This window comes from Eremomyces bilateralis, assembly GCF_010015585.1.
Source record: "Eremomyces bilateralis CBS 781.70 unplaced genomic scaffold P152scaffold_16, whole genome shotgun sequence".
NCBI classification, from domain to species: domain Eukaryota; kingdom Fungi; phylum Ascomycota; class Dothideomycetes; order Eremomycetales; family Eremomycetaceae; genus Eremomyces; species Eremomyces bilateralis.
Genome location: NW_022985082.1, coordinates 337,929 through 355,655, shown reverse-complemented (window position 1 = coordinate 355,655; position 17,727 = coordinate 337,929). Strand labels below are relative to the sequence as shown.

The window sequence follows — 17,727 nt, the reverse complement described above, 5'->3', positions numbered from 1 at the left end:
ACCAGGGGTTGCTGTCAATGATCCTCAGCTTTAATACCCTTTTCATCTGGGCGGGTTTTTTCTGGTCTTTCTAGACAAGATGCCATTGCGTTGTCACATTGGTTTTGGCGAGGCATATACCTTGGGAGACAATTTTTGTCTGTACGATAGATCTACGGCCAATCCATAATTCAAGTTCAACAACGCAAGCCTGGGGAAGACCAAGTTTTTGGCCCAGATTCCTTCGAACAATCCTCCGGGCCCTCGACAATGCAACCACGCGTGAGATCCTCGTCTATCTTTATTCTGAATCCGAGCCATCGCAGATCTTTCCTTTGCCGACCAGCGATCGATCGTAGCCCGTAAAAATATTCCCGACTGTATGACGTACAGCTCCACTCCTCGATGCTGAACAGGCGACTTGAAAGTCTTGACTTTGTAATAATAGCAAGGCCTAGAATCCATCCAGCCTCACAGGCAGTATTTCTTCCGGTTGCCTTCTCGAAATTCAGGTCCAGGGTGTTCCGTCAGCGTAGGATCCCCTCGCATTCTCGCATAATCTAGATTCATTACCAGGCTGGAGGGTTTTGACAACGGTGTTCATGCGTCTTTCGGGGCTAACCGGTCGTCTCTCCAGTAACAGTCAGAACTCAGAAGTGCTTCTAGAGGCAACACGCATCATCCGTCCTTTCCAAGATCTGCTGATGTTCCAACCGCCTAACCGCCCACATTCATTCATCGCCTCTAATGGCAGGATCCTCCGTTGCTTTGCCGCCGATCATCCTTGTCCTTGAGGAATAGTCCTGAGATATGTGTGTGGCGCAAGGACCAGCCGTCTCAGGACCCGATATTGGCCGCAATCTATTTTCGAGGTGCCACACATGGGAATCCATCGCAATCCTCGAATCACACAAATTCGGTGATCTGTTCCTTATCTATGCGAATAGGCTTTAGCGCGTGTCGTAAGCGACGTCATTCTCTATTGATGAAGCTTATATCGGTCGCCAATGTATTTGACAGTAGCTTGAATTGTTCCGAGGTGCGGAACTATCCAGAGGGCCGAATACCTAGTTGTTGTTGTTGTTGGGCATCCTTCGTTTCAGTTTAAACAGTGTGCGGATACGGTAACCTGGGTTACACAAGCTGGGTTGGATGCCTGCTTGGCGGTTGTGGTCGTCACTGCAGTGCGCCCGGTTGTGCCACCCGAAGGAACAATTGAGGGTTCACAACGATTGTGTGGCACACGATTTGGGGACACGGAGGCCAAGTTAGGTTGGAGGGAATATCGTCCTTACTTGAACTCTGATCTCTTGTGGACATCTGCCTCGAGCTGGCAGCGAGGAGTATCCGGTATCCCATCCTTGCTTCCTGATAAGTTCCGTCCGAGCAAACGGTCGTCCCGGTTGGACGGTCACACTTGTCGTCTGTTGCCATGGCCATCTTATTCGGACGGGGCCCACATGTGAATGTGATGTGGAAGCAATAGCAAAGTCGTCGACTGAGCCAATTTCGCCTTCGTTGCGGATTAATTGTCCTGATATATCCCTCCCTGGTTTCGGAAACTTCCAGTCACTGTTCCTTCTCAACATCCTTCAGTCCGAATTTCAAGTGCCATGGGTATCTGCCTCCGGTCAGAGAGCTCGATATATCTCTTCCACCTCTTGCACGGAGTGGAGACGCCCTGTGAGCCGGCATATCATCGGGCTTTGCTCCCATAGAAAGTCCCATGTTAAGTGTTCGGTCCGGAATTGGAAGACGCGCCTGGTCATTCTTTTACCACCCCTTCGTGTTGGATAGTTGCTGAGGGATCCTGTGGCAGACATACCACGGAAAATACATCGCATATGAACCATCCCCTGCTCGGTTAGTTCAACCTCAGCCTTGGGGAATTTCCGCAGTAGAGTGCTTCGCCAGGTTCATAAAGTGACAGTCCGTTGGGAAAACCTGCTCTGTGTCTGGAATCAGAGAGGTAGGGTCGGAGACGGCTCTAAGAAGAAAACTGACCAGGTGGGGGGTTTGCCTGTCCCAGTACTCTTTCGCAAAATCGACTCGGGCCGAACCATTAGGGAAGCGGTGGTTCATGGGTGGCCGCATTTCAGCTAAGTTGTGAGGTGGTCTCCTTCACGCCGACTCCGTTCCTAGCAAGGACGATTGATTTGGAAATGTTGAGACGCAGGACCGTCTGCCCGGATATCCACTTTAGAGACCCATTCCATCTACAAGTTCATCTCCAAATCATCTCCAAATCACGAGGGATATCCTAAATGACACTCCAGTATGCCTCTTGTCGCCCATGTCGCAGAGACCTGTTTCACAGGGAGCAACAGATATCAAATGAGAGTGGTGGAAACACGGACTCCCAGGCCTTTCGAAGTTATCGGTCGGTTTAGCTCCCGGTCTCAACACTGCACCATGAGTGTATTCCGAATCTTCGAATCGCATCGGTCGATAGTATGTCTATAACTATTCCGTTGGAACGAGTTAGCGTTGGATCGAATTATTTGAAAGAGACCCTGCTGTGGCACTCTCATCTGCTAGACAACATGACATTTCCTCAAATTGTTCAGTGCTACCAGCGCAGGTCTCCCATCGCCTCAAGCAGGCGACTTTGCAGCTCTCTTCTGGGGAAACCCATCATGAATCTGGGTCTAGTTCATGGAATGATCAAGAGAAAACACTCGCGACCTCCTCCAAGATCCGCGATCTTGGAAGGGCGTATAACCGTACCAAATAGAATTCTATGGTCCGTGGTACGCTCCTACTAAGCACTTTTCGAGTGAATGGTGACGGCATCCTCATGACCTCCGGACATCCTTTTTGCACGAAGCGACTTCGTCCGAGTACAAAATTGGATGCTCGCATATCGATCCCCCCTTAGGACATAATATAGCCGGTTGAAGGCCTATCAAATTGTCGATAATATGTTGACACAGCCATACAGCAACTCTGATATGGCAAGGTAAGAATGCTATCGTCATGAGCAGAAGCGTGTTCCATTCGCTTCCTTCTCGACTAACAAATTTAACAAGCTTGAAGTAGAAAAGAAGAAAAAGAAGAAGACTTTGAGCTTAGAGCCGATACGGCACATGCGATGCTAAATAGAGCAGTGAATGCAGGAACGATGATGTGACGCTAAAGAGTAGGGATAGCCTCCAAGTGTGAGAGAAGTGCATCTCCGCGGCGAAGCTGAAGTAGTAAGGCATACCAATAGTTACAATGATTCGATATTTGCCCTGAATGGCCTGGCAAATGCTATGATGTCGGTAGATGAAGAACGAGCTTTGAACTATGACCCATTCCCCCTCAAATATTCGCAGCGGCCTAGGAAGTTTATCAATAGTGCTTGAATTGATACAAGACTATGATCACTGAACAGAGTCAGAAATGCAAGAAGTCTCTGCTGAACGACAGAGAATATTTCCAGATTCCAGAAGTGCAGCAATGAATTGGACGGGCTGGAGGTATCTGTCAGTATCCTCTCTGCCTCTCTCGTATCAACCCCTGACTCCAGCGCACTATACAAGCCAAATACGCCAGCGCCACAGTGACGTGCTTTTCAACCTGGCTCGCGTTTTGATGCATCTTCTACTATTAAAGCCATCGATGGTTTGCATTCATGCTTGGTATCCAGCCTTTTTCAGAGTCACAGTCTCCCAGAGTGGGAGCAGTGGTCCCATCCCACGGCCAGCTGAGTTCCTTCCTTGAATCAAACGAGTGTCTCTGTGTTGCCCAGCAGCCAACTGAAGAAGAAAGGAGATGGACCACGAATGGCATCCGGTGCCCCTGTCGAGTAAGTCGTGTTCAGGAAAGATTCCGATGCCACACTGGCATACATGCATGGATCCTACTTCAACGAGTATCGTGCTTGACACAGCACAGCAGCAAACCGCCGATCCTGCTTGTTAAATCCTAGTGTCGATTTGGATCTCACGAAATCGCGGAGTCAATCTGGACCGCTCCATGTCACCCCAGTCACAGACCACTACTACTAGTTCAATTTCGTTTGAGTCTTGTCCCCTACGCACCGACAGCTTACCTTTTGCATTTGATGCTGTGTATATTTCGTTATTGTCTTTGAAGTTCAATATAAGCATTTCGAATTTTCAAGTCCCCAGGTTGCCTATTCTCTTGGTTAAGCCGCTGTTTCTGGGCGATATTGTAACATCTGTTACATCAAGCACGCAATCGTAACCATGGTATGCTTGATAGGTTTCTTGGCCTTCTCGACTACAGACCCAAGGCGCCATTCATGGGTACGCTAAGCGAACATCGACAGCCTCAGGTGCTTTCTGATAAGGCATCCTACAGCCAGTCTTTCTATCCCCTCATGATCTTTCAGAGTCAACGTCCTTTGTTGTGCGGCCAAGGCCATCTTAGTCAATTCATGACTGATTGTTGGATCGATCCGTGGGATATCCCCCCCACTGCGGCATCATGCGCGCTCTGTGGCTGGTATCACGACACGCCACAGCAATGCCCAGACGGTCTGGCCCAGCTTATGCCTCTGCGTATCGACCTTGGCGAGCAAACGACGGAAGCTATAAGGAGGGGAAAGATTCGGCTACAGTTGGTTTGTGTATCCAAGCGGAATTTTTCCTCAATTGAACTGGAGAGACACTTTCGTCAGCAACAATGGTCGGCGTAGATCTCAAATCTGCCAATCCGGACGAGTACCCTGCTCCCAGGGATGATGAGTTGCCCCTTGCAGTACATGTCGACTGGACGAAGGAGGAGGAGGGGAGGGCGAAGCGGAAGTGAGTGTGCACAATCCCAGGACTGTGGCAAGTTTTGATTAATGGCTATTTAGGCTAGATTGCATTATTATGCCTCTGCTCACTCTTGGATTCTTCTGTCTACGTAAGTTGACATCGACCTTCTACTCCCAACGAACAACTTCTCAATCATTGCCTTGCAGAGCTCGACAGAGGAAACATTGCGAACGCTATCACGGACAACTTCATGAAAGATATCGGCGTCACGCAGAACCAATTCAATGTGGGCCAACAAATGCTCTCCCTGGGCATCGTGCTTTTCGAAATCCCATCCAACATGATTCTTTATCGAGTCGGCCCCGGCAAATGGCTCACACTTCAGTTGTTCCTCTTCGGCACCGTCAGCACCTTCCAAGCATTCCAGCGTAGCTATGGCTCCTTCATTGCGACTCGGTTCATCCTTGGAATGACGGAGTCGGGATTTATCCCTGGTGGACTTTGGACGCGTAATGTTACCCGAACATCGAAGTCTCGCTCGGTTTCTAACGTTCGGCAGTCTCGACCTGGTACACCCGAAAGGAGACAGCGAAGCGAATCATGATCTTCTACTTCGGCAACCAGCTCGGCCAAGCGTCAGCGAAGCTCCTTGCATATGCCATCCTTCATATGCGAGGCGTTGGTGGACGACCTGGTTGGTTCTGGCTCTTTGTCCTGATGGGGGGATTCACGATCTTCAGTGGATTTATTCTTGGATTCCTCCTCCCTGACTCGTTCAAGAACCCGAGCAGCACTTTTATCCCTCGCTATTCCCTGTTCACCAAGAGGGAGCTACATATTCTCCGCACTCGTGTTCAACTCGATGACCCCATGAAAGGCAAAAAGAAGAAGACCATCGGACTGAGTGCGTTCAAGAAAGCTGTAAGTTTCCATCCTGTTGCCTATAATCTTACAACCCGGGGCATACTATGCTCTAAAAGCTCTGGAAGGATGCATCACATTTACAGGCCAAGGATCTAACGTCACTAGTTCACCCACTGGCGGATGTGGGTTCATCTGTTCATTACATTGTGCAACAACGGCCCTCAGCGTGCCTTTGATACCTACGCTCCATCGCTGGTCTCTGGCTTTGGCTTCCCTGCCCTCACGAGTAACGCGATGGCCTCCGTTGGTCTATTCGTCCAAGTTCCGGTATCCTTCGCCTTCAGCTATATTTCCGATCACTTGTAAGTTTGGTCCAAGCCGGACGCAACCTACCCCAATAATGTGTCGAGCGATGCTAACGTCTCTCAGCAATCGACGAGGAGAAACGGTCATGCTTGGCTTCGGCTGCCATCTACTAGGCTACGTCTTCAATCGTATCTTCACCGAATTCAACAACCGCCAGGGGGTCAAATACTTCGGCGTGGTTTGGACGCAGATCTTTGGGACATTCTCTCACCCGCTCAACATTACCTGGATGTCTCTCACCTGTACTGATTCGGAAGAGCGAGCGCTTGCTATGGCCATGTATGTCCCGACCCTTCATTCCTTGTGCCGGCCGGTACTAACGCGACATGAACTCCAGGGTGATCATGGGTGCCAATATCGCTGGTATCTACGGCGCGCAGATCTTCCGTTCCGAGGACAAACCCAAGTACCGCCGAGGCTTCAGCATCAACATCGGTGTCCTATCAGCCGGCTTGACTCTCGCCGCCATCAGATACATTGATGATCATTTCCGTCGTCGTCGGAACACTACTCAGCTGCAGCCTGAACCACTGACGACGGAGGGCGAGTATGTCGACGAGAAGAAATCGGTCAGTCCTTCTCCGGGCCAACCGCAAACTGTCTTGCTTGGCAATGGAAAGACTGCTCTAAGGTAGGTTGCTGCTTGGATATCAAGTCGATATATCAAGTTCGCTCGTGCGTACATGGGACGGAGACAATATAGGTACTCTTGGACCATCATTGTGGCGAGACACGAACAGATGGAAACAATATGTATCTCACAATCTTTTCGATAGTTCCTCTATACAACATTGTTGAGAAACGTCCCGTCTATGGCCCATCGGACAATAAAAGTAGTCAAGCTAATCAATTCCTTCCGGGGTGGAAAAGATCGATCGTGAATTTCAGGACCACCCAGCTGCCCTCCGTCTTCGCTAGAGTCACGGAAATTCCAGTGGCCTTTGTCTAAGTTTTCCTTCTCTTCGACTAGGCCTTCCCCGGAACGAGGTTGATAACGGGATTGCTATTGCGTGCATAGAGCGTTTTAACCGCATAGTCAATTGTATTCACGCTGGTGGAGCCCCGGGAAACACCAGATTGTAACAACGCTTATTTCAATGATAGTGAAAAGCTTAAGCCTTCGGTCCCGTGCTTGCAATCTGTCGAGACCCTCTGTAAGAGCTGCATGGTGCAACAGACTGGCAGCTTGTAGTTGCAAGCAGTACGTACCAATGCCGTGCTATTAAACAAAATCCACCGAGGGTCATTACCAATTTGAAAGAACAGGGGTCTTCCCAACCCAATCCGAATCTTCCTTCAGCTCCGTCAAAACCCAAGTGACGATGCTTTGCCTCGATAAGAACATGCCGTCTTCGCCCGAGCCTGTGTATGAAGCGTGCACGGGTTTCTCAGGACCATTCCCGAGGAAAGGAACTCTGAAAAGAGTCCACTTCAATTGAGACACCTCCTGCGAGCTGACGAACGCGCCGAGGCCCTGGAATTCTTGAAAAGCCGTACCGCCGATGATCTTGATCAAGACCACCGATGCTTTCCATTTCAGTGCTCCTTTGTCTTCGGGCGCCGTGAAGGAACAGGTGCCTAGCACCAATGCCCTCTTGAAGTGATTTTCGATCAGAAGAGGGAATATCAACTTCATGGCATCGGTAACCGGCTGCATTAAAGTTATCGCTGCACCCGGAAGGACTTTGAGGCCTAAGGAGACAGGGACCTACTGTGCCTTTGGAGCCGTAGGTAGGCCCTGCAAAGGATACGAAAATTTTTGCACCTGATGCCGCAGCTTTCTGTAGTCCAGTTGCATCGGATAATAATCCTTCGATCACCGTGACTTTGGAGTCGCCGGAAATCTCCGCTGGTAGTTTGCTTGGATTTCGGACATATAGAGTCAACTGATGACCCGCCTTCAAAGCAGTGGTACAAAATGCTAGCCCAGTCACACCTGGAAGAAGAAGATTAGATCTTGGACGAGGAGCGCTGGATTGGTACTTGCCTGTAGCACCGAGAACGAGAATATGTTCCGACATGATGTACCAAATTTGGATAAGGTATTAGGTATTCGGAATAGGCAGCTCTTTGTTCAGTCCCATTGAGTCCTTAAATAGTTCGGCTTTTGGATTAATTTGGTTGATATGCTTTCATTTGCTCATGGCCGTCCTATCCCTTCGTCTGCTGAAAACATGCCCCCTAGCCTAGGATGGCACGGTGACACTTGTACAGGGGTCATCTACCAATGAAATCCGTATATTTGCTGCCACTGTAAAATTCCAAGCTAGATTTCGCTCAAATGATGATGCCAACAGCCTCCTCCTGTACAGATAGGGATATTACAAACAGAGTAGCCGAAGCCTGTCTTTCCAGGACGCTTACGGTTAACTCCGTTGACGACAATCTCGTCGCCAAATTTCCGTTTCTTTGTAGCAAAAAAGACGCTTCGACAGATATAGCAACGAGCCTGTTTATCTAGAGCAATTAGACGGTGCTCTGAGATAGGCTTTTTGAGCTGTTGCGGTTGCGGAGTCGTAGACCTATGGAATAGCTCTGTCCTATGGTCTCTATAGACCTCGTCGGAGTACTTAAATAGCGCTGCGGCGAGCTCTCTCCGGAAGTCTCTCTGGCTTAGACTTGTTTCGGAGATCTGCCTCGATATAAGAAAAGCGTTGATGATAGCTGTATCAAGAATCCAGAACCAAATTGGATACCAATTCCGAAAGAACACGCGCTGCGTTGATGAGCAGGACCGGAGCTGATCTGCGATATCAACGCCGCCCATATAATGATTATAGTCATCGATTAGTATCGGGATTGGTAGGCCCTTCCGTAGAGTATATCGTCGCCAAAAACCTTCCGAACAAGTCAACAAAATAGTAACCTCCCTCCCTGTAGCTATGGCGGGCATCCCTGCGTGACGGGCAAATTCGTAGGTACTTCGAATTCAAAGCAATCCAGGCTCTGCACATACAATTATAATCCCATAACTTAAGATGAATCGTGCTTTACAGCCATTTCTTAATTTGCTAGACAATTTGAATTGAAAAAATTCATTGGGGTGGCCACGTTCTCGCCTGGTTTTCGGAAAGTATGTCATCATCCTCATAGCAGACCTCCTCGATTACCATACAGCACCACTATTATACCCTTCTTGCCTTTAAAACTCATCCAAGACCATTATCCGAGCCTTAGAGTCACATTAAGATATTTAGAAATCATCATCAGAGATGTCTGTGCCATAGCGTGCAAGATCGCGCAAGTTCGGCATACAGGCAGGTACTTCTATTCGAAACGATGAACAATCCTAGCCAGCGTGGAATGATTATGCACGTAACATATTGTCGCAGGCCAAGGCATGAGCTCTAGGAGTCCAAGGCTACAAACTGCATTAATAATCTTGCCGTGACTCTCGTATATCTGTAGGGCCGGGGGCCTCTACACTTTTTCACTCCGATAGCAGCTTCACGTACTGCTCGCTGATCCGACATCTGCTAGCGCCAAGCTTCCCCCCACTACCATGCGACTTCTACAACGTGAGAAAAGCAGAGTCAGGCTCACAAAGGACCTAGTCGGCGACGATCCGATTCCTCCCTATGCCATACTCTCGCACACATGGGGAGCGGATACCGAGGAGGTGACTTTCGAAGATGTGACAAATGGCACCGGCGAGAAAAAGCTTGGGTATGAGAAGATCCGGTTCTGTAGAGATCAAACCAGACAAGATGGATTACAATACTTTTGGATTGATACCTGCTGCATCGACAAGACAAACCACGGCGAACTCTCGCGCGCGATCAACTCGATGTTTCAGTGGTATCGCAAGGCGACTCGGTGCTACGTGTACCTGTCGGATGTTTCGACTAGGAAGAGGAAATTGTGTGAGGACTCAAGAGACAGTTGGGAACCGGATTTCCGGAAAAGCAGGTGGTTCACTCGGGGATGGACACTCCAAGAGCTCCTGGTGCCAGCGTCGATCGAATTCTTCTCCCGGGAAGGCAAGCGACTTGGTGACGGAAATTCGCTAAAGCAACAAACTTACGAGATAACGGGTATTCCTCAGTCAGCACTTCAAGGAGGCCCTTTATCTCAATTCAGCGTCGAAGAACGATTTTCATGGATACAATCCCGCCAGACGAAGCTTAAGGAAGATCGAGCCTACTCATTGCTAGGCATTTTCGGCGTATATATATCACCTCGTTATGGCGAAGGGATGAAGAGCGCGTTTAAACGGCTTCAAGAAGAGATCGATAAGCTAGAGAAATGTATCCAAGATTTACGACTCACCGACCCGCGCCATGACAAGAAGCGTATCGAAGCTACGAAGGGTGGCTTACTAGAAGACTCGTACCGCTGGATCCTCGACAACTCCGACTTTCAACAATGGCGCAACGACCAAAGCAGCCGGCTGCTCTGGATTAAGGGCGATCCCGGAAAGGGAAAAACTATGCTGCTCTGCGGTATTATCGACGAGCTAAATATATGTATAGCCAAGTCGGATCTTCTCTCCTACTTCTTCTGTCAGGCGACTGATTCTCGAATCAACAATGCCACGGCCGTGCTACGAGGTCTGATATATTTGCTTATCGACCAACAGCCATCTCTGATCTCACACGTACGGGAGAAGTACGATCATGCCGGCAAAACACTCTTCGAGGACGCAAATGCCTGGGTTGTTCTATCTGAGATCTTCACCAACATTCTTCACGACCGGAGCTTAACTACGACGTATTTGGTCGTCGACGCACTCGACGAATGCGTGGAAGGCTTACCGAAACTGTTGGACTTCATTGTACAGATGTCGTCTACATCCCCCCGCATCAAGTGGATCATTTCTAGTCGAAACTGGCCTAGTATCGAGGAGAATCTCGACGCTGCGACGCAGAAGGTGAGGCTGTGTCTTGAACTGAACGAAAAATCGGTCGCTGCTGCCATTACGACATTCATCCAGTTCAAGGTGGATATGCTAGCGGAACGAAAGAGATACAGCGATGATACACGAGACGATGTCCATCATTACCTGTCGCTCAACGCAAAGGGCACTTTTCTTTGGGTGGCTTTGGTGTGCCAAGAACTCGCCAATGCCTCTGAATGGGAAGCTGAAGAGATGGCTTTAGCGTTTCCACCAGGTCTCGATCTTCTGTACAAACGGATGTTGGATCAGATCTACAGTTCGAGATATGCAAAGCTATGCAAAAGCATATTGGCCATCGTCTTGACAGTACGCCGGCCAATTACTTTAGACGAGTTGGTATGCTTCGTCAATATGCTTAACAGAGTTGCTGGCAAATACGAAGCTCTATCGGAGATTATTGGGCTTTGTGGCTCATTTCTGAATATCCGAGAGCACACTATATACCTTGTTCACCAATCGGCGAAGGACTTCTTGGCCCACAAGCAACGCAACGAGATCCATCCATCTGGGATAGAAGACACACATCGCACCATATTCTCCCAATCACTTCAAGTCATGTCTAAAACCCTAAGACGTGACGTCTATGGTCTAGGTGCTCCGGGGCTCCCCATTGATCAAGTCAAGCAACCCGATCCAGATCCGCTATCTTCAGTGCGATACTCGAGTATCTATTGGATCGACCATCTGCTGGACTGTGCACCGACTAAGAATGCGACTAATGACCTCCAAGATGGTGGATCTATCAACATATTCCTACGTCAGAGATACCTCTACTGGCTCGAGGCTCTGAGCCTTTGTAGAAGTATGTCGGAAGGGGTGGTCTCTATGGCGAAACTCGAGGACCTCATTCAAGTAATCCTTAGCCCAGCCTTTGCATACATAATACACTAACTTGATATAGAGAAACGCGGACGAGTCTGGATTGCTCAAACTCGTCAAAGATGCGCGCCGATTTATCATGTCTCACAAGCTGGCAATAGAAACCAGTCCTCTCCAGGCGTATGCGTCTGCACTACTATTCAGTCCGGCGCGCAGTCTAATTAGAGGACTCTTCAAGCACGAAGAGCCGAACGGGATCACGATTCAGCCGGCTATAAGCGATGAATGGAGCGCCTGCCTCCAGACCCTTGAGGGGCATAGCGATCGGGTCATATCGGTGGTCTTTTCACGTGACTCGACCCGGCTCGCCTCCGCGTCGTACGACAAGACCGTCAAGATCTGGGATCCGAGCAGCGGCGCGTGCCTCCAGACCCTTAAGGGCCACAGTGGTTGGGTCGGCTCGGTGGTCTTCTCGTCCGACTCGACCCGGCTCGCTTCAGCGTCGAGGGACACCACCGTCAAGATCTGGGATGCGAACAGCGGCGCGTGTCTCCAGACCCTTAAGGGCCACAGCGATTCCGTCAGCTCAGTGGTCTTCTTACGTGACTCGAGCCGGATCGCCTCCGCGTCGTCCGATAAGACCGTCAAGATCTGGGATGCGAGTAGCGGCGCGTGTCTCCAGACCCTCGAGGGCCATAGCGATCGGGTCAGCTCAGTAACCTTCTCATGTAACTCGACCGCGCTCGCCTCTGCGTCGGAAGACAAGACCGTCAATATTTGGGATCCGAGCAGCGGCGCGTGTCTCCAGACCCTCGAGGGTCATAGCGGTAGGATCAGTGAAGTAGCCTTCTCTCGTGACTCGACCCGGCTCGCCTCCGCATCATTCGACAAGTCCGTCAAGATCTGGGATGCGAGTAGCGGCGTGTGTCTCCAGACCCTTAAGGGCCACAGCAATAGGGTCAGCTCAGTGGCCTTCTCATGTAACTCGACCGCGCTCGCCTCCGCGTCGTACGACAAGACCGTTAAGATCTGGGATCCGAGCAGCGGCGCGTGTCTCCAGACCCTTAAGGGCCATAGCGGTCCGGTCTACTCGGTGGTCTTCTCACGTGACTCGACCCGGCTCGCCTCCGCGTCGTACGACGAGACCGTCAAGATCTGGGATCCGAGCAGCGGCGCGTGTCTCCAGACCCTTGAGGGCCATAGCGATTGGGTCCGCTCGGTGGCCTTCTCACTTGACTCGACCCGGCTCGCCTCCGCGTCGGACGACGAGACCGTCAAGATCTGGGATGCGAGCAGCGGCGCGTGTCTCCAGACCCTCGAGGGCCACGGCGAGAGGGTTATGTCGGTGGTCGTTTCACGTGACTCGACCCGGCTCGCTTCAGCGTCGGATGATAAGACCGTCAAGATCTGGGATGCGAGTAGCGGCGTGTGTCTCCAGACCCTTAAGGGCCACAGCAATGGGGTCAGCTCAGTGGCCTTCTCATGTAACTCGACCGCACTCGCCTCCGCGTCGTACGACAAGACCGTTAAGATCTGGGATGCGAGCAGCGGCGCGTGTCTCCAGACCTTCGAGGGCCATAGCGAGCTAGTCCGCTCGGTGGCCTTCTCACTTGACTCGACCCGGCTCGCCTCCGCGTCGGACGACGAGACCGTTAAGATCTGGGATATAAGTAGCGGCGTGTGTCTCCAGACCCTTAAGGGCCACATCGGTTGGGTCATGTCGGTGGTCTTCTCGTCCGACTCGACCCGGCTCGCTTCAGCGTCGATGGACACCACCGTCAAGATCTGGGATGCGAACAGCGGCGCGTGTCTCCAGACGCTCGAGGTTGAAAAGAGTCTCCATAACGTACTATTCGACGCTACCAGTTCTTTACTTCAAACTGATATCGGGACTATCGCGATAGACCCGTCATCAGCTTCCTTTACGAACGCGATTGAAACACATCCTCAAGGTCTCCAATATAAAGGGGTAGGGTTAAGTTCAACTGGAGTGTGGATCACATATGATTCTGAGAACATTTTGTGGCTACCTTCAGAGTATCGGCCGTCATGTTCATCTGTGTCCGCGAAGACTGTAGGTATCGGCGTGGGATCTGGAAAGGTATGGATGTGCAGCTTCAACTCTATTTCTTAATTTTTTCTTCTTAATATCTCTTTCATCGAGGGATCTGGGGTTCAGTGTGAATATATGGTGCGGTAACTGTAAGATATGAGATTGGTACGAGGGATGAAGTGGTAATATTGTGATAGAACTATTTCTTCAGGATCCAAGTTTTGGGTCCGACCGTGGTGGCTTCTTCTCCTCGTAGGTGGAGCGCAGGCGAGCCCAGTACGTTGGTTATACCTCGTGATGGTTGCACGGCCACACTGTACAGGTGCGCTTTGTCGGACCATTCATTAAAGTTAGTACGTACCTCTAACTAGTTAGATGATGACTCTGTCCCGGTTAGCGCGCCAAGGCCAAGCGCGGCTGATGTAAGGCTTGTAATGTAATTTTAGCCTTATGCTCTAAGGCGCCAAAAGTGCAAGATGTCTGCCGTCTGGTGTGGTGGCTCAGCTCGGACCTGGGGGCCTGGCTTGGCGATTCCATTCCTAAAGGCTACCTGTGTCCTAGCGTGGAAGAACGCAATGAATTTCAACACCATCTATTTCGCCCCGTACCGTAGGTGACGACCATGCTCAAAGGAGAAAGAATATCAACTGGTTATATCCTTTGGTTTTCAGCAGGCGACAAGTTAACTAAGCGTAGATTTGGACTATTTCGGTTTTTATTTTTTAGTAAGTGAAGTATCCACATAGACATTACATAGAGCCGCTGTTCGTGTCAATTTGCGTCAGCGTTCATTTCGATCCCTGCCTCTCCTCCATTTCCCTCTCAGCGGTCGCATCTGTAATATCTGCGATTCTTTCCTTCTTAATCTCCTTAACGATGCTTTGGAGGTTAACTAACTCATAACTTAGAACAATCCGACACACGATGACGCTTCCCATCAGCCGGGCGATAACAGAAATGGCATCTTCCACTGAGATAAACAGCATACTGGAAAATAGAATCGTGCCGTAGACGATGTGGCACACTGTTAGTAAGGTGGTAAACCAGTAGATAGCTAGGAAGAGAAGGGATTCTCGGCGAATCTCAATGCAAAGTCGAGTTTGTCTTGCCTGTAGCTTGAACTGGTTAAAAACGGTGTGCCCATGGTGCTGGTCGTACTCTCCTCCAAGAGTTGTAACCTTCGTTCTACGGTAAAGAGTAAGCGCTCCAAAACCATGAATAGCCAAACCAATCCAAGCCCAGATAAAATAATGTTGTTCGTCGCCTGTAAATATAGCACTGAGGACGCGTCCTCCTAGTCGATAGCATAGCTCGCCAATGTTTCCCACCGATGCAGCAGCGAGAAGATACTCCAGGACGAGAATAACGGGATCAAGGTCATTGAAAATTGCGGGTTTTTGAAAATCGCGCTCCAGCAGATCCTCGATAGTCCTTGTGTATTCGAATGATCGGAGGGGAAAGACTGCAGGTGAGCCGGCGGCGAGAAGAGCTGATAACAATGGTCTTTTAGCGAAAACGGAGAGCATAGCGGTCTCCTGGGGGCTGGCGCCGAGAGTTGCGAGGATTGATGGAGTAAGACTATGTAAGGGTTAATTTTAGCAATCAGTTACCACTGGCTTGAGAGCGAATGTACCCGAGAATAACCTGAGGCTCGTTAACGAATCTTTCGAAAAAAAGAAAAAAAGAACCGACCTGGGCTGATGCCATTTTAACTTTGATGGCTTCTGGGGTAGATGTGAGAAGACACTGGACAACATTATTTGCCGCGGAATCTAGACCAAATGCCTTTAGAATCGGCTCGACCCTGGTATCGCCGTCTCGATCCTCTAGGTAAATGGCGTGTTGTGAGGAACAGTTGTTGCGCAAGAGCAGCTGAAATCCATTGTTATATTCTGGGAAGAGGCCCGCAAAATTATCATCCCAAGTGGCGAAAACGAGTGACAAACTGCTAAGCAGTAGCATAAGTCCGCGCATGAACGGCCATGAAGAGAGCATCATCGCACTAAATCACCTTAGAATAGAGTGTCATGAAAATGGGGTGATGAAAGACGAGTCGGATGATGATAATGAATGTCGAAACACGTAAAGTTGGGGAACGTAGGCGCGGGTGAGCGGGTCTCCCTGTCTCTGCCGTCCCGTGCCGTCTCGTGCAGGGTAAGCTGGCTTACCCTGCGCTGTGTAGTCACGTGACTTGATGAAATCTGTTTAGGCGGGGTTTCTTAATAGGGAGGCGACAATGCAGCAGTCGCTCGGGCAGGCATTGAAGCTGATGGCGAACGGGGCATTCAAGCGCTGAGCGGCTACAAGAGGCTGAGCTGAGGTAAGAAACAACGTGCGCATGTAAAAAGCTGAAGCTGATTTTTGCAAGTCTCTGTATCGCCACCGGGCATAATAAATTGTGTGTGTGTGTATCTGTTTGTGACTTTCAGGATCTCTGAGCGTTGAACGCCACAGCATAGTTTTGTGGCTTGTATCTTTTGGCAGCTGGTTGCAGCAAGCCACGATCATCTGCTTCAAGGCTGTGATTCGCTCCGTTCCAGATTACCCTCAGCGTGTGGCAGGGGATGCGAGACTTGTAGGGAAGCTCGCGAGAGCTGACTTTGAAAACTTTCACAAGATTCATCGACAATGCTGGATTTCACCGCAACCACGAGAAGCCTTCTCCTCGACTGTCACCCAGCGAAGCATCAAGAAACCGAACAAATGTGGGTAACTAAAAATAGATGGGGCCCAAAAAGAAACCCTCCTTCGGGTTCTGGCTCATTTCCACCTCAGATAGCGCCTGGGCCGTTGCGCTCGCTCTCTGGTCTCTTTCCTCGTCGTCACCACCACCCCCACCACAACCACAGTGAGCATGGACCGCGCCAGTCAAGTCCTCGTAGATGGTCCCCCTGAATCTCAACCTTGCACATACCGTGCCCTATCGGAACATGGTAAAGTCTCCAAATCTACCCTATGGCATCGGGCCCACGGACGACGCTCCAAATAAGACAAGGCGAGGAGCCAACAGTACCTAACTCCGGCGGAAGAGAAAGCTTTCGCTCAGTACTTGAAAAGGTCGGCCGATCTAGGTTACCCTATTCCAATCAAGCATGTCCGGTCGCTTGCGTTTTGCATCGCAAGTCGACGTTCTACGTCAAAAGCAGCGACAAAGCCCCCGAACAAGAATTGGCCAAAAGGCTTTGAGATACGCAACCCAGTGCTCAAGGCAAGAAAGGTCAAGGCCGTAGATTGGAATCGCCATGATAACAACATATATGATAAGGTCACACACTGGTTTGAGGTGATCGGAAAGGTGTTAGAGGATCCAGGCGTTCCCCGAGAAAATGTCTATAACATGGATGAGACTGGCGTCATGCTCTGCATGCTGGGTTCCGTCAAAGTCCTGGTAGGTAAGGACGACTCGCGAAATTACAGAGGTGCGGGTGTCAAGCGGACAATGATTACAGCTGTAGAATGTATTTCCTGCGATGGTAGGTATCTCTCCCCTCTCGTAATCTGGCCGCCAACGACCCATCGGAGCAACTGGACCACCTTCTCAACTCTTGGGTGGCACTATGCATGCTCCGAATCAGGATACACAGATTCTAAGATCAGCTTGGAGTGGTTGACGCGAGTGTTCGATCCGCAAACCAAAGAGCGGGCGGGTCAGAAACCGCGTGTCCTGATCTGCGATGGTTTCGGAACGCTCGAAACGCTCGAAATCTTACAGTTTTGCCTTGAAAATAACATTCGCCTGTGCCGTCTCCCATCTCACACTTCTCACAAGCTCAAGCCCTGTGATATTGGAGTATTTGGCCCCCTGAAGGCAGCCTACCGCGACGAAGCCGAGCGGTTCTATCGAGGAGGTGCAAACACAGTTGGCAAGGAGCACTTCACAACCCTCTACAGCGCTGCGCGGGAGAAAGCGTTCACTGCTCATAACATAAGGGCCGGCTGGGGTAGAAGCGGTTTGTACCCATTTAACCCAGATAGGGTACTCAGAGACATTTGGAAGCCACCGGCGGAGGTAACTGTTCCGAATGCCAATGACGTGAACA

The 17,727-nt window shown here is 50.2% G+C and overlaps 5 protein-coding genes across 5 annotated transcripts; 3 read left to right on the top strand and 2 right to left on the bottom strand.

Annotated features, from left to right (window-relative positions):
* Positions 1 to 4,252: 4,252 nt before the first annotated feature.
* Positions 4,253 to 6,930, top strand: P152DRAFT_85719 (MFS general substrate transporter). Its single transcript, XM_033683288.1, has 7 exons — positions 4,253 to 4,733; positions 4,787 to 4,836; positions 4,895 to 5,197; positions 5,248 to 5,609; positions 5,718 to 5,914; positions 5,982 to 6,197; positions 6,256 to 6,930. Exons 1-7 carry the CDS (start codon positions 4,612 to 4,614, stop codon positions 6,551 to 6,553), a joined length of 1,548 nt encoding a protein of 515 aa, XP_033532481.1. The 5' UTR covers positions 4,253 to 4,611; the 3' UTR covers positions 6,554 to 6,930.
* Positions 6,902 to 8,030, bottom strand: P152DRAFT_85712 (uncharacterized protein). The gene is made up of 3 exons (XM_033683287.1): positions 7,906 to 8,030; positions 7,631 to 7,854; positions 6,902 to 7,569 (listed from the first exon to the last, which is right to left on the bottom strand). Exons 1-3 carry the CDS (start codon positions 7,937 to 7,939, stop codon positions 7,165 to 7,167), a joined length of 663 nt encoding a protein of 220 aa, XP_033532480.1. The 5' UTR covers positions 7,940 to 8,030; the 3' UTR covers positions 6,902 to 7,164.
* A 1,338-nt stretch (positions 8,031 to 9,368) lies between these two features.
* Positions 9,369 to 14,114, top strand: P152DRAFT_85703 (beta transducin-like protein HET-D2Y). The gene is made up of 4 exons (XM_033683286.1): positions 9,369 to 11,667; positions 11,717 to 13,735; positions 13,885 to 14,009; positions 14,063 to 14,114. The coding sequence occupies exons 1-4, from the start codon at positions 9,421 to 9,423 to the stop codon at positions 14,064 to 14,066; spliced, it is 4,395 nt and encodes a 1,464-aa protein (XP_033532479.1). The 5' UTR covers positions 9,369 to 9,420; the 3' UTR covers positions 14,067 to 14,114.
* A 255-nt stretch (positions 14,115 to 14,369) lies between these two features.
* P152DRAFT_460138 (uncharacterized protein) lies at positions 14,370 to 15,487 on the bottom strand. The gene is made up of 2 exons (XM_033679832.1): positions 15,380 to 15,487; positions 14,370 to 15,331 (listed from the first exon to the last, which is right to left on the bottom strand). The coding sequence occupies exon 2, from the start codon at positions 15,211 to 15,213 to the stop codon at positions 14,476 to 14,478; it is 738 nt and encodes a 245-aa protein (XP_033532478.1). The 5' UTR covers positions 15,214 to 15,331; positions 15,380 to 15,487; the 3' UTR covers positions 14,370 to 14,475.
* A 1,054-nt stretch (positions 15,488 to 16,541) lies between these two features.
* P152DRAFT_420210 (uncharacterized protein) lies at positions 16,542 to 16,971 on the top strand (the record flags this gene model as incomplete). The annotated part of the gene is made up of 2 exons (XM_033677146.1): positions 16,542 to 16,625; positions 16,683 to 16,971. Coding segments are annotated over 2 exons (372 nt in total), but the record flags the coding sequence as incomplete, so codon positions are not given.
* Positions 16,972 to 17,727: the final 756 nt, after the last annotated feature.